The sequence below is a fragment of the Macrobrachium rosenbergii genome, chromosome 14, assembly GCF_040412425.1.
Source record: "Macrobrachium rosenbergii isolate ZJJX-2024 chromosome 14, ASM4041242v1, whole genome shotgun sequence".
Taxonomy (NCBI): Eukaryota; Metazoa; Arthropoda; class Malacostraca; order Decapoda; family Palaemonidae; genus Macrobrachium; species Macrobrachium rosenbergii.
The window spans coordinates 17,151,300-17,167,802 of NC_089754.1; the positions used below are offsets into that span (position 1 = coordinate 17,151,300).

The window sequence follows — 16,503 nt, forward strand, 5'->3', positions numbered from 1 at the left end:
TAATAATTCATTAAGGACCTATTAAAATACGAATCAGTTAAGTATCTGTCTCTTAAAAGAAAATTTAAAAGAGAAAAAATTACACAATCACCAATTACAAAAACTGTAACGGCAGTCAGGGAACTACGTAGAAATCTTTTTGCTAATAAGTCTTCTGTTAATATTACATCCCCTGTTATTGAGCACGGTAAATCCTCGACCACCCCAGTTAATCTGCACTTGGCTAAGTGTGTGCTTAATCCTTTAGGTCATACAATTATTGCATGCACACCAGTTCGTATTTCTACAAGCTACACAACTTACTTGAAAAACAATCACGGGAACCCATCAGATGACGAAATATAAGAAAATGGCAACAAATTCACAGCTCATTATAATCTCTGACGCTGTAAAAACCAAAGACCTGACAAGAACTCCAACATATCGTAACGCCTACGCTGTGAACATCCCTCTCAGCGTCATTAAAGATATCGTATCCAATTATTACGTACCAAGTGGGTAACATCACAACTGCTATATTCTTTTTTATTATAATCTTTAGCCCCGTTATAACTGCCACATTTATACGTTAGAGTTCATCAATATCTTTCATCTACACTATGTTTTGGAGCTGAGAAAATTTACAGTCATTCGCAATATCTCTGAAAATTAACTTGATCACTCAACTTGTCCAACGACGCTGAGAAGCTATGCCTCCATTAACTGAACATAAATTCTGAACAAAAACAATTTAGTAAGAAGTTACAAGATGTCGCCTCACTATTTCATATGGAGAGAAACTTGACAAAAAAAAAAAAAAAATGGGCCTCCGTCAAAACCTGGATCCATCGTCTTTGAAGACCTAACAAAAACTTGTTTGGGCTATGTTGACAGCCGTAGTGCACTGCTTCCAACAGTCGATTGAACGCTTAAAACATTTTCCAAGAGAAGTCAGCATTTCACGGACATTAGCCTATGCCTGTTGGAACAACCAGTTACTGCCGTTAACCAATATGGCCTCCCCATTCCATTCTCTGCAGCCAAAACTTGACCGAAAAACTTGAGGAATGCTTTGCAATTTATAGCTTTTAGACAGAGTGATGACTTGGACCTTCGACGGATGGTCTCTTGTTTGTCAGTTTGTCGTAAGCTGTATTTTAACGGAGATCTCTCAAACATTCGCAATTGATCTCGGATCCTCTTTTGCTGCAGAGAGCAACCAGATTTGCTGAACAGCAGCAAAAATAAACAGCATAGCCTGTATGCCTTGCTGTCAAACTTTTCAGTTCCCGAGGTCATTAATTCCTCACAACATTGGACTGTGGAGCAGCCTCCCAGATGATGTGCAAATGGAACCTCTCAGGTTCAAGCGAAGCAGCAACGCATTACTACCCTAAAGCAAATCTCCTTGTATTTTGCAGTTCACATTTCTATTTATTTATTAATTCACTAATTTATTTTTTCTTTTTTAACAACAGGCCTCTTTTTTCACTGTCCTTACTACCTTCTGTTACTTTTTTCAAATAAAAACTTTATTCTTTGGAAGTTTGAATTTCAAGTCAATGGCCCCAGTGGGCTTGTTCCATACGAACAGGTTTCATATTCTGAATAATAAGAATAATTAAAAAGGAAGGCTTAAGCATGAATTATGTAATATAACATGTTACCCTCAACTACATAATTTCATACCTATCATCGTCATTTGCACTTACGGCCCAAAATATTATTGTTTTGTCTTACACACTGTACAAAATAGCAACAAAATTCAAAAAAATTCTCTGCAGATTAAGCATGAGTACTGCTCAATTCTGACCATGGCGGAACTCAAATGCAATTAAGAGATGACCGCAAGGCTTTCAATGACGTGTTCAGATAATTGCAAAACACAAAGCCTAAAAGGGGGCACCAATGGGATAATCCATTTTCACACTGGAAGGGACATTTGCCGATGTTTTTTGCCTCTCACAAGATAAGGTCGTCATATGACTTTAATATTCAGAGCTTAATAACAGTTTAAGAACTGTATTTCATGAAGGATAAATGACTAAATGCTACCAACATGAACAAGCAAAAATGAATTAAATAGTTATATTAGGCCTATTAGCCGAGGCTCCACTCTCTCCCTAAAAAGTCGATTAAAGTACAAAGGTTGAGCTAAATCCCTTTTATTGTAGCCTACACAAGATAACGTAAAAATAACTGAGGCAAAACTCGTAAATTTCTGTTTCAACATTTCTTTTGCTATATCACCAATAAATATTAAATCCTCTCGGCTTAGGAGACTTTGGCCAATCATTGGAGTTCAATAAAAGGTTTAGAGGATTCGGAAGTCGGCTTCACAAAAGTAGTTTAGATTTTCATTCACCTTTTGGTTAATGATACAAGTCACGGGTGTGAAACAAAACATCACCCAAACAATCACGCGATCCTACGTATGTCTGTTTCGTTCCTGAAATTCAATATCAAATGGATCGCAAAATACAGAAGAAATCATACCTTTGGAATTTTCTAACTAGAAAACCAGGCTTTTCAAAATGGAGTAAAACAACGCATAGGCAAACATGTCGCTGAGGGATGCTGTACTTAATCGTTTCAACCACGCACAGTACGCCTGATTACGAGGCCAATGCCTCAATGAAAATAAGGCGAGGCACGTGACAGAAGGAACTGCCGCTACAGAATGTTCTTGCCTTTCAGGCTTCGCAACGAGACCGGGAATATGCCTGCATAAACATCATATGCGAGTGGTAACATCTACGGTAATATTTGACAGTTTCTATGACTCGTAGCCTGTCGATGGGCTAAGCCATACAATAGAAGATAGAATTTAGGCCAAAGACCAAGCGCTGGGACCTATGAGGTCATTCGACGCCGAAAGGGAAATTGACAGTAAGGTGGTTTGAAAGGTTTAACAGGAGGAAAATCTTGTAGTTGCGCCATGATGCATCTGTCAGAGGGGCTGGAAAGTCAGATGCAAGAGAGAAAATGTGAACGGAGGCACAGTAAAAGGAATGAAAGAGGTTGCGGCCAGGGGCCGAAAGGACTCTGCACAGACCTTAAGTAATGCTTACAGTGTACCATGTGAGGTGCACTGATAGCAATACCCCCTACGGAGCATGGGGGAGCTAAGCATAAACATATCTTATTTCTACAACATTTCTTAATATGACGACCTTGCAAGCGCGATCTGCCCAGGCACATGACGCCCAGTCACTTCTTTTCTACCAGAGTTAAATATGGGTATCTCACAGCTGCTAGCGGGTAACACAATGTACGACGGCTCAGGAAAAACAAATATACGCAGATGTTCCAGGGGGAGGGAAAGGGCAAAACAGACACAAACACCACGGAGGCAGATTACATAACTAAAACTAAGGCATCTGAAAGAGAATCTATGAGATAGATGGGAGACAGAAGATTCTGTGACATGATAACGATATCCTATTAAATTTTGACCCTAATCCATTTATGAGTTCAAGAACGGCAGCTTCAAAGGAAACCTACGCGTAGTTCTAATTCCTTAAACTTCATACTACCCTCCTGCTGAACCGTTAGCCATTTTCTTTAGTCTAACATTGCTTTCGTTATCCATTTATCATGCTTCATTGCTGATCTCTTAAGTTGCCGTTTCTAGACCACTTTTTTAAAAATTAAGGAACATACTAAAGGCAAACAACGGGAAATGCTAAACGATCAGTTCCAGCGACAAAACCTTGCTGATAATAGTGATATTACATCAAGATCCTCTGAAAACCAGACAACTTACTACACTTTACCAGCCAGAAATTCTAATTTATTGTGTAATGTTTCATTTCAAATATTCATGTCTGTAAGTTGCAATATTCCACTATATTTCGCTTCTTCACTATTTACGCTATTCTTTTTTAAAAAAGACATCCAATTGGACTAAGAAAGAGCCAACAGTAAGACTCCACATAATAATACAAATAATTCTGAATAATAGCAGTAATTTCTAATGCTAGCACTGTTGACTAATCCGGCACACGTTTCTCAACTGTTACAGCCTTGAGAATAAGACCCTTTTCTCATGTGTGGGGCTAAATCTTGGAACAGTATATTGTTAACAACACACCTAAAATCCCTAAGTTTTACGAGAACTAAGGGAAATGAAACTCAGACCAATAGTACTCGTAGAACTTGAATGTATTTTTAATAATATACCAAAAAATTTACACACAAGTAAATGATTTTATCTTACCCTTATCCTAAAACGTGATTGTTCCCCGTAGTCTCCATTACAGCCTTTGTGTGACCATGTCCACAGGCACCAAGAGCGCTAGCAGCGATGAAGTATCTCGAAGAATATTTAACATAATAATGACCCCGCTGACTTGCACGTGAAACATGCTTGCCACAGTATTGCAAACCTGATTAAAGTTTTCGTCATCTCATCCTTCAACTGTTCCTCTAAATACTCATGAATACGTTCTACTCCAGTACGACCATGACATTTAGTATTCCACTAGGATAACAAGGAAGCTACCAGTTGTCAGATGATAATAATGATAACAATAATAACAGTGAGACAGGAAGGTAAGGTGACATCTTGTATAATATATATATATATATATATATATATATATATATATAAACACATAAACAATAATATAAATATATGCTAGTGGAAAGGGGTTTAGTTGCTCTTGAATGCTATTATCTTGAGAGAGAGAGAGAGAGAGAGAGAGAGAGAGAGAGAGAGAGAGAGAGAGAGAGAGAGAGAGAGTCTCCAAAAACACCTGGTCAATTTACTAACGCCAATTAGTCACACTTGCAACACTTAATTCAAAGTATACCTGCAACCAATGGGACACTTGATTTTGACAACAGTGTTAACCACAGACTAATGAATTAGTACCCCACGCACTCAGATTACAAATCAATGCTTGTAAGCAAAGTCCAGTCCGTATTTATCATATCCTTGATATGCAATGGCAATGCAACTCTAGCCCAGCTGCATATGTAGAAGCATGTAATGGTATTGGTGCCACGGACAGAACCTTAAAGTACAATGCCTGAAATTATTCAGTCTAGGCGCTAAATCGGGTCCTGTCTTGAGGACGGAGAGAGAGAGAGAGAGAGAGAGAGAGAGAGAGAGAGAGAGAGAGAGAGAGAGAGAGAGAGAGAGAGAGCGAGAGAGAGAGAGAAATCCTTCGTCAGCATTATTCCTGAATGAAATCTCACACACACCGCTATTCTAAACCTACTAAACCTCAGATACAGTTTTATGAAAGCAATTTCGATAAAAAAAACCTGAATCATAACCAATGTATATTACAAAAATCTAATGTACTTTCCACTGAGATATGACTGACACTATAATAATGAAAGACCAAGCGCCGACAAGGATTTGTCCAGTATCAATACAATGACAAAGCAACTGACAAACTTTTGGGATACTGCCAAAATCTTCGTCTTCTATTCTTGTCGATGCATTGTGAATAAAATTCAAGAGTCCTAAAGTCAGGTTTCTCCTTATTTTCTTTCGCTGTATATACGGCCTAATAATAGATTCATAAGCCAATTCGGTTTCCAAAGTTCAGGTCAGAACGTCTGCGATGCAGCTCTGAAATACCTGAACTCTGTTTAAAAATAAAAAGTATACACATTTCGTATAAACTTACCTACCAGTCATGTGGCGTGCTCAGTTTAACTACGACCATGCCTACTTGAAGCTATTCAGTAACATGAATAATTAATGCTTTTAAACGTCTTTATGATGCAGAACCTTAATGACCCTCAATATTACCGATTTCGGAGTAATCAATAATTAGGTATCATTCTACCCATGCTTCAATACTGACTGTCAATCTCTATACATTGAAGTTACTTTGTCCTTACAATGGCATATTCTATTTTCCCCAGTAACATCAGTACCATTTTAACATCTGGAAAGTTCTACAAGACCAAACCTAGCAATAACTAAGTGAGCCATGACAGTTACCAGGTAACCGACTCACATGTTTGCCAATAAGTCACCTCTCAGTCTCCACTATTTTTCGTGCTTGTGAAGGTAATCGCGCCGACTGTCGGGTTGGGTTTTACTTTCTAAAAATATGCTCTTCCTACCCACAGGCTGACCTCAGGTACACAACGGTTTTTACGCTCTTCTTAATCTTAATGAGTTTAACTACACGTGGCACATGAAGGTAAGTTAACATCACAGCACAGTCTACCTCTCTATCAAGACCTGAACAAAGGTGTTTTTTTATTTCCTCCACCCAGTTTTCAAAGTTTATTGCAAAATTTTAATTGCATATATGTATATATATATACATATACATATATATATATATAGCTGTATACATATATATACATATAATTATATACATATACATAGGCCTGAAACCTATACTATTAAAATCGCATTTGGGAGCAATTCTAGACAGTTAATTAGGGATAAGGTTAATAGCTGTCATTTTCTATCAAGATTGCGACCTACTCAAATAAGCCGAGGGCTAGGTCAATAGATGCGCAATAGGTTTCCACAGAACGCGGCCCTCTTGCCCCGCCATTACCCATAAATATATTCGGCGTCTTCTCTGTTCTTGCTGATTAAAAGTTAGCAGGATCCTAGCACTAATGAGGAAATGTTGTAATATATATATATATATATATATATATATATATATATATATATATATATATATATACTGTATAATATATATACTGTATAATATTATATATTATATGTATATATACTATATTATATATTATATATATATATATATATATATATATATATATATATATATATATATATATATATATATATATAATCTCTCGCCCACTGCTGACTTCAAAATAACCATGTTATTACCAGGTAAAATAGCATAGACAATAATAATTTGGTGTTTCAGCCAACAACTGGCTGATTAAATCTTAACCGCAGGAGAGGAACAAGATTCTGAATAAATTAGGGATATGGTAACAAAAGGAACGATGGGAAAACATGAAGAAAGGAATACAAATCAAAAGGGGCAGGTTTCCTCACCTTGTCGTTTCCTTCAAGAATCACGGGGCAAAAGCATAACCCAATAAAACTAATTTGCTATTACTTCAGCAACCCACGCGTGAATAGGCAATTTTATCAAATCCCCAATGCTTACATAAAACATGTGTTTACTCTCTTAACATTCGATAAAATATTTTTCCAGCGACTGTGCTAAAACACTACTATACGCAGCAAAAACATGAGCCCAACCTTGGCGGCCGTTCCATCGTGCGTAACCTAGGAGAAAACACTGTACTTGACTATCAGCTAGCTGAGTCTGAGGATATTATAATCACAGCCTGTGTAGTGGATATGGAATTGAGCCGTACGGTATAGTAACAGAAATGTAGCCTAAACTGAGAAAAAAAAAAAACTCCAAAATACTCTGCGCAATCCTTTAACTTGCCTAGGATATGGAAACAGAACGGCAGGTAACTTTGGAAACACAAATCAACAGCGAATCTAGTGGAAACAAAATAGTATCCATGGTTACAGAAATACCGAATTTAACGTTAAGTACAGTGGAAACAAAATAGTATCCGTGGTTACAGAAATACCGAATTCAACGTTAAGTACAGTAAGCTGAGAAGCAAACTGCCTAAATGTAGATACAAACTTTTGCCCAATCTGCAGAGAAAACTAAAGCCATCTTTCGGAAATCCAGTACTTGGAGGAAATATACAACGGTAGACTTCGGAATGCCGAAAATTCATAACTGCATTTAAAAGGGCAGTTACGCCTACGAAAAAAGGGTGGTTCAAGTCACAGCTACTTCTTTTGTCTCGATGTTGGCTACCTAAGGAAATATTTAACGAATTTATAATATAAATCAAGCTGGGGATGGATATATACACATGAAACCATTGGGAGGTCATGAGTTTGTATAGCAAGCTTCAGTAATGCCCGTACGTAAAAGTAAAAGAGGAATGAAATATATATATATATATATATATATATATATATATATATATATATATATATATATATATATGTGTACTGCTAAAAATATATTTATTGAGTAAACTGTTACTGAATGTGCCTCAAGCAATGTAACTTCGAACCCTTGACTATGGAAGCCCATGACACTTATGGTATATGTCACGGAATAAGCTTTATAATACTGGGTACATGGTTACCACATGGCGAGTGGCACCTAAGTGTGGCAGATGGGTTCCGCTACTTTAAATCGATTATGCAAAATATGCCGGAAAGAAGAGGATCTGCACTGGACGCAAATACCCCGAAAATTATATAACTACTGAATAATGACTCATAGTTTAACAAAAATTGAGTTGTAAAACGGGTAAAAATAAAAAAGAGCCTACCTGTTCACTAGCCTCGCCGGAACTGACAATCATGGAGCCTTCTACCTGATGCTGAGCGGCTGTTAATGAAGATTTTGCAATCACAAACCACAGGCCTATATCGCAGTTGAACGCTATGAAATATACACATTTGCGCTTTGGTATTTATAGGAGAGCCAACAGCACCGTAAAATTCAAACGGTAGACACAAGCAGTTTCAAAGAGTACTAATATTTTTACTACTTCAGGAGCGTCGACTCGCTTAAACAAACAACTTTAGAATTCATGCCTACGGCGAAAAACTTGAAATCACCATCGCTGAGAAGGCTGAATCGCGTTTCTTTTTCGCACTACAGACGACCTTTTCTTGAAATTGCAAATTTACTCGGGAGTGAGCTGTGCCCCTGAGCGAGGAAATTATTATCCTTGAACTTTCCTACGTTCGTTGCACAATGCAATAGACCACATGAACAACAACAACAACCTAGTCCACATGTTCAGGAGCACCGTCGAAAGACAATCCTGTTTCCGTTAGACAAGTTCTTACTCCGAGATAATGGGAGATGGGAGCATCACCAAACTGTGCCTTAAGACTATCATGGTATCACGAAGACTGTAGCGCTGAAAGAATTTCAGACACAAAACATTCACTGACACAAGGGAAAGAGAAGGCCACGGACTTCACTTGTAAGCTCAGTCCATGTAAACTAACTTCTGATTGGTGGCTAGAAAGATGGTGCCCCGCTACCTAAACACCAGACGTACGAAGTTTACGACGTTTAGCATCATAAGACATTCTCGTGAGCTAGAACCGTTATACGAGCGAATTACATTGTGCATAATTTGTCAATATTGAGTTCTACCTCTGCGAAGATAACATTCAAGGGCACTTCAAATATACTGAATTCATTGACACTTCCGTACAACAACAGCTGTTGTCAGGATGATGTTGAAAACTACCAAGTCCTCACTGTTCTCACAAAATAATTTGAGCGAGTCGAGATAATGAACGCCCTTCCTGTAATGTTTAAGTTTTTCTTGAGATATATCCAACCAATGGGGAACTAGAACAAAATTCTACGTTTGTGAAATGCTTCATCCTACGCTTCTTTACAAATCGTAAATTAGTTTCCGTCACTGCCACAATTCGTATTATGAGCCTGAAATAGAGAAACAGCATGTACGTACGTACTCTGTATTTTCACTATTTGTTAAAAGAAAAGCATATACTGTATGACAGAATTTGTATTTTCATTAGTACGGTTAAATAACACCAATATAATCTCGAGTTCTCTTCAAAATATTTTCAAGTTGTTATCTCTCGGGATCACTGGGTATATTTCATCTAAATCGTACTCCAAGCAAGTGATCGTTATCAGACGCACGGAAAAACTGTCCTTTCCAAAACCTCGCACAGGAACAACTACAACTTTTCGTACCAAAACAACAATAGTGACATACGGAAAACCTAAGCTCTGGAAAATAGCGCCTACTAATCCCGTCGAGACGTAATTAGGGTTGTAGGGCCAATGAACATTTCATAAGGGTGGACTAAAAAAAAAAAAAATCTTGCAAGCGCGAACAACTGCATGTTTTTAAATCGGCTTATTTCTCGTGTTTACACAGGACAACATTTTCTGCGGACTTGTATTTTTGCGACAGACTAAACTAGGCAATAACAATGTCGAAACATGATCTTCCAGCAACGTCAACAAGAATTCATTTCTGATTCCTTGGGTTTTATTTCCTTTTGGTTTGCTCGTGAAATATATTTGTGATTTTCAATACATACATACATACATACATACATACATACATACATACATAATCTGCATACATACATACATAATATATATAATATATATACATAATATATATATATATATATATATATAATTATATATATATATATATATATATATATATATATATATATATATATATATATATATATATATATTTTTAAGGAGAAAGTGAAGAAGGAACTTTAAAGAGAGTTAGTATCTGTTACACAAGCAAATAAATGTAGACACAGGATAACGAACAACTGAATCCCAAAATAAAAGATACAAACAGATATATAATGTCTGGAGTGAACGCTGTCCAGGGTCAGTGGAATTATTATTTTGAAGACTTGTTGAGTTTGCTAGAGAGAAGAAAGGCAGAGCTAAATGACGCAATAGTGGAAAGGGCCAGTGTGACCTTGCAAATGCTTGTGGAAGCGCCTGCTGAGGGCGTATGGAGAGCATTAAGCGGTTGAGGACTGGAAAGACACCAGGAACTGATGGGACTGCGAGAGAGAGGCTGCGGTCCGTTGGAGGTGAGTGGCTGACCAGGGTTTGCGAGGTTAGGTCTGGATGAGGGAACGAACAGATACGCGGTTTTAGAGGAGTCATTAAAAATTATAAGGCCATAACATTGCTTAGTACACCAATGAAAGCAGGATTTTGATTGAGAAAGTAAGATGATAGTTTCCCTGACAGGAAAGTAAGATGATAGGGAAACTGACAGGAAAGTAAGATGCCAGGGAAACTGACAGGGGAAAAACTGTAGGTTTAGACAAGGAGGAACGTTTGGATCAAGTGTCCCGTATGAAAGAGGTCTGGCATTAGATGAAAAATTATGTTATGGTCGGCAGTTATATACATGGAGGACCGGGCACGACTAGCTTGAGTTCCATATACAATCTTCTTATAAGACCATTCACACAGACAACTGGATGAATTACCGCAATACAACCTGTGCAGTCTCTGACCTAGGTTTCAGATTCTGAGCAATCAGTTTACTCAATTTACTGAGTAACCTGACTGCTTTACTGTTTACTGACTGAGTAGTAAGCATTCAGTGGAGATCGTACCTCCGCCAAGACCTCTCAAGCATCGATATGAAATACTTAAACAGCCGAAAATTGCTCCTTATATTTGCGCGTTTTCACAGTCTTGAACTAAGAACGGGAGAACACAATGTGATGAAATTCGTTAAGACGATCGACTTTTGAGAGAAATCGGCTTGGAGTCGATACGGTTTCCATGACAATGAATTGTCCAGCCTGAGCCGATTTCTCCCAACACTTGTCTCGAGGTCACCTAATGACCACGTTCAGTCAAATTCTGCTAAACAGCTCTTGAGGCACTCCGCATAACCCCATGCACGGGCAAAGCACTGGTAATTACCACTTGCTACCTGTAAGTGGTAGTCGGCCACGATTATTTTCAAACAAACAATAATACAGACGAAAGAGATGGAGACTTGCAAGATCGACTTTTAATCATGTCTGGTGGCAGCGATTGTTTCGGCCTGTGACTGACTGTCTAGATATGAGTTCTTACAAATCCTCGATAGAGTACACTTCATAACCTTCTTTGATCTTTGCCAATTTGCTTCAAGATTCTCAGAAACAATCGGGAAGAAAATTGGGGTTGTTGTAACCTAAAAGCCCAGTTAATCAAAGTTAAAGCTGCTTAACACTCACGTAAGAACATAACAAGTTGAAGCTTTAAGGAAAGTATTATTGATCGTTATTGATAAATGTTTCTACAGAAAAAAATTCAAAATTTAATTTTCTGTTGCATAAATGTGAGACTTTAGGCAAAAATAACTTTCAAACCTAGACTATCTTAAAACCATCAAAAGCATATTAGGATCATGTTATGTGCAAAATACCATTAAAATCACTTCATACGGTACACGAGCTGTTTCGAAAATCAGACTTCTTGCAGTACAAATTTAGGATTAGTCCCTCCACCCACCACAAACTGTCACACCTGAACCATTATATAAATCAGTTATGTAAGATCTAAAAGTGGTAATATAACTGAAATCAAACCGCTGAAACTCGAAATTACTGAGAAAACTAGTCTGATGTACAGACTGATACCTCTCAAAAAGTTACATTTTTCCATAAATTGTCAAGCCTTGCCCATGTCACATCTCATCCAAGATCATGTAAGTGCAAACTACAGTAAGAAAAGAAATGATAAGGTAAACAGGTAAAAAATAGGCAAAGGTAATTACAAGGATAAATGCTCACCTACTCATCCCTAAATTAAAAGTTAAGTATATCTTAGTTTAACCAGACCACTGAGCTGTTTAACAGCTCTCCTAGGGCTGGCCCGATGGATTAGATTTATTTTACGGGACTAAGAACCAACTGGTTACCTAGCAACGGGACCTACAGCTTATTGTGGAATCCGAACCACATTATGACGAGCAATGAATTTCTATCACCAGAAATAAATTCCTCTAATTCTTCACTGGACAGTCGGAGAGTCGAACGCTGGGCCAACAGCGTGCTAGCCGAGAGCTCTATCCACCCCTCCAATGAAGAACTTCTACTCTTCCCTAACTCAACCTACAGGGCCTTATCCATGCTACTACGAAATAAGGGGTGATGTAGGTCTAAACCATTTCAGTATACAGAGAGAGAGAGAGAGAGAGAGAGAGAGAGAGAGAGAGAGAGAGAGAGAGAGAGAGAGAGAGAGAATGTCAACCTATTGTCTCGATATCCTGGAGCATTCGTGATCACGATCAATTGTGAGCTGTAATACGTGATCAATATTTTATGCATAGTTTGTGAAACATTTTTCATATTATCCTACATCTTTCCAAATATTCTGAAATTTGTTACGTCATTATTCTATGCGAATAAATCAAAAGTAAGCAGTTTAGTTTCCATTTGAGGTTCACCATGATTGCTTAATGGAGGGTTTGATTATTGCAAATAAGAATTTATTATTCAGTACACTAAAATGTTAATATGTTATTTCAATGTACTAATATCTTTGAAATCCTACCTTCATCATACACAGCATCCACCGCATTAACTAAAGTTTGACGTAGAGAGAGAGAGAGAGAAATTTATGAGATTTCTCCACAAAGATGACTGTTAAACCTTGACAATATAAATTTCACCAAAGATCATGTTGAGTGCAAGGTTCCTTCAAAATATCTATCACGCGGGTTACCAATGAACAAACGTTTGACGTAGTTCATGAAATTACATATTTCCAATGTTAAACAATTAACCACTTACCATAGTGAAAAATAAAATCAAATATACGCTTAGATATCGTTATTTAGTAAAATTTTCTACGGGCCCACACAGCTAATCTTCAATTTTTCCTCAAGAACGGAAAGGGAAAACGAGCTGAGATTTCTGCTTTGGCTGCATTTACAGTCGTAAAAATGAGGTTTTCAAACTATCACGCAGGTACAGCAGTGAATAAATCACGATGCAGTGACAGAGGGGTACAAATCCAACAGATTGTGCCTGCAAACGTTTGGCGGTGGCAATGTTCCTCATCAATCTGAAATTGCTTGGGTATACCAGCTCTAAGTTAGCATGATAAACCTACAACGTGCAGATTCTGACGTGTTCATTCAGTGACGGTATCCTTATGACCAAGCTGGGCTAATTTCAGATCATCGAGGTTGTAGGTTCCACATCAAAACTCCGTCAATAAAAAGGCTTGTTCTGCAGTCATAGCATGTTGCTACCTGATTACCCAATTGTCCTAAGTTCTTCATTGGCGGGGTGGGTAGAGCTCTCGGCTAGCACGCTGTTGGCCCAGCGTTCGACGACTCTCCGACCGGCCAATGAAGAATTAGAGGAATTTATTTCCGGTGATAGAAATTCATTTCTCGTCATTACGTGGTTCGGATTCTACAATAAGCTGTAGGTCCCGTTGCTAGGAAACCAGTTGGTTCTTAGCCACGTAAAATAAATCTAATCCTTCGGGCCAGCCCTAGGAGAGCTGTCAATCATCTCAGTGGTCTGGTTCAACTAAGATATACTTTTTTTTTACCCAATTGTCGTAGCAAGACCTGGATGCAGTATATCTCTAAAAAATTGATTTTCGTGGGTACCATAGTTCTCAAGTCACTAAAAAGAAATAATAAAATTGTCTAACAATCATATTCATAATCACCAAAAAAAAAGCACGGCTACAAATGAAGTAGCGGGAAAAAGAAGATTGAATATATAACAAAAAAGAATAAAACGTAGTGAAGGCAACACAGTAAGTTACATCTTCAAATAAAAATTACAGAAGCTATCAAAACTAGATGAAGATGAAAACTAGACTACCAGTATTTTAGCTATAATCAGTGAAAGCAGCTACAATCAAAATTACAGTTATGGACCACTTAAGCATCATTATAAAAAGCAAACAGTTTATTGAATTATGAATTACACATAATAAGTTAAACAAAGTTATTGATCAATAATAATTCAAGGAACTAATTTTTGTTGAAAAATCTACAGCTCAAGAGTGAGAAAGCTTTAAAATATATTCATCCTAAAATTACCTGTCAGTACATGAGAGAACATTTAAAGCAGTTCCACATAAAGTAATTTATCATGGGGTGGTGAACTGATGATTTTTACAAACGACAGACAACTAACTGAGGTTAGTAAAAAGAAACTGCAGAAACTAGTGAATGACCTTGAAAGTGTTCGCAAGAAGACAGGCTAAAATTAAACGTAAAAGTGAATGTGAACAGTGATACTGTTATGAAACTAAAAGAAACCAGGAAAATGGGGCTTGGAATGTTATTATGGATGTTTTGTAGGGCTTATTATCATTATTATTATTATTATTCAGAAGATGAACCCTATTCATAAGGAACAAGCCCACTGGGGCCACTGACATTAAATTCAAGCTTCCAAAGAATATGGTATATATTACAAAGAAGTAACGGATATTTATGGGAAATATAGAAAGAGGAGGTCACTTATTAAAAAAAAATAAATTAACTTATTAATAATTACATAAAAACGTAAAAAAATGATCAAAATGCAAGAATTGTATTAAGGTAGTAACGTACTGCATCTTCGCTTGAACTTCTTGAAGTATCTGGAAGTAATTGTTACAGATGATGGTCAGATGACAGAGCAGGAAAGCTCTCCTTCATAGAAATAAAGTGAGTATGCTGAATACAATTGACTGTATTGTTTGCAAAGAATATGTGGCGTAAGAAGAGCAGGAAGGGTAAAAATGTGAGTTTCAAGATAGCTCAGCCATATGGAAAGAATGAATGACAATAGGCTGGTGAACAGACTGTTAAGGTAGGTGGTAGGTGGGAGGGAGACAAGATGGCCTACAAAAGTGCTGGATAGATGGGTGAAATAAGCACTGGAAAAGAAGGGCCTTGATATGCAGGAGAATATAACAGTACAAGAGATGAATGCAGCACTGCGTGTAAGCGGGTTCAACGTACTCTTGTTGAGCCTTTGATATCGGTATATGGTGTCAAATTGCTATTGTTGGAAGTTTTGTGCACAGAGGTTCACCCATAATTCAGCAGTTGACCAAATTATGAATCCGGCAGTAACTGTTTTCCTAGTACTTTCTTTGAACCACTTCCTGCCAATTATCGAATTGGGCTTAATACACACACACACACATACACACACACACACATATATATATATATATATATATATATATGTATGTATGTATATGTGTATATATGTATATATATATATATATATATATATATATATATATATATATATATATATATAATATATATATATATATATATATATATATATATATATATATATATATATATATATATATATATATATATATATATATATATATATATATATATATATATATATATATATATATATATATATATATATATATATATAAGTAATATGTGAGTACAGAGAGAGAGAGAGAGAGAGAGAGAGAGAGAGAGAGAGAGAGAGAGAGAGAGAGAGAGAGAGAGAGAGACCTAGCAGTTATTACGAAAGGGCAAATGGCGCTCATCAATGATGTCATGGTTTTGGAAAAACACGGCTATTTTGCCCCGTTGGTAACTTTTATGAAAAGAGTCCCGTTGACAATTTCTCTCACCCCTTCTCCCTCTCATGCACACGTTACAGATATTACGGATATTCGTGTCTTTGATGTCACCATATTAACATGGTGCTTTAATAACCTGCCAAAGATAGTTCCCGTTATTTGGAACTGGAATTTGTTTCGTTATCGGAACGGCTCCCCGGCCCCTCTCTCTCTCTCTCTCTTAATATGTTTAGAAACTTACACTAGAACACTCCACAAAGAACAAAAACCGTCGCACAACTAGAACAAAAATGTTCTAATTGGAATCCATGGCAAAAAGGACATAACATGAAAAATGTGAATTGTTCTAACTGTTTACACGGAATTTAATAAAAGGATAAAAATACAAAAC

General features: G+C 37.1%; 1 protein-coding gene across 13 annotated transcripts in view; it reads right to left on the minus strand.

Moving 5' to 3' along the window:
• LOC136845736 (uncharacterized) overlaps positions 1 to 16,503 on the minus strand; it is a 466,679-nt gene that overhangs the window by 274,785 nt on the left and 175,391 nt on the right. For 3 of the 13 annotated variants that reach the window (XM_067115969.1, XM_067115970.1, XM_067115968.1), the window contains exon 1: positions 8,317 to 9,011. The exons of 9 other annotated variants lie outside the window; for them this stretch is intronic. In XM_067115969.1, the coding sequence (XP_066972070.1) occupies positions 8,317 to 8,349 (33 nt within the window). In that variant the 5' untranslated portion in view covers positions 8,350 to 9,011. Of the gene's footprint in view, positions 1 to 8,316; positions 9,016 to 16,503 lie in introns of those variants that run through there. One more of the 13 variants, XM_067115966.1, reaches the window with a different exon arrangement.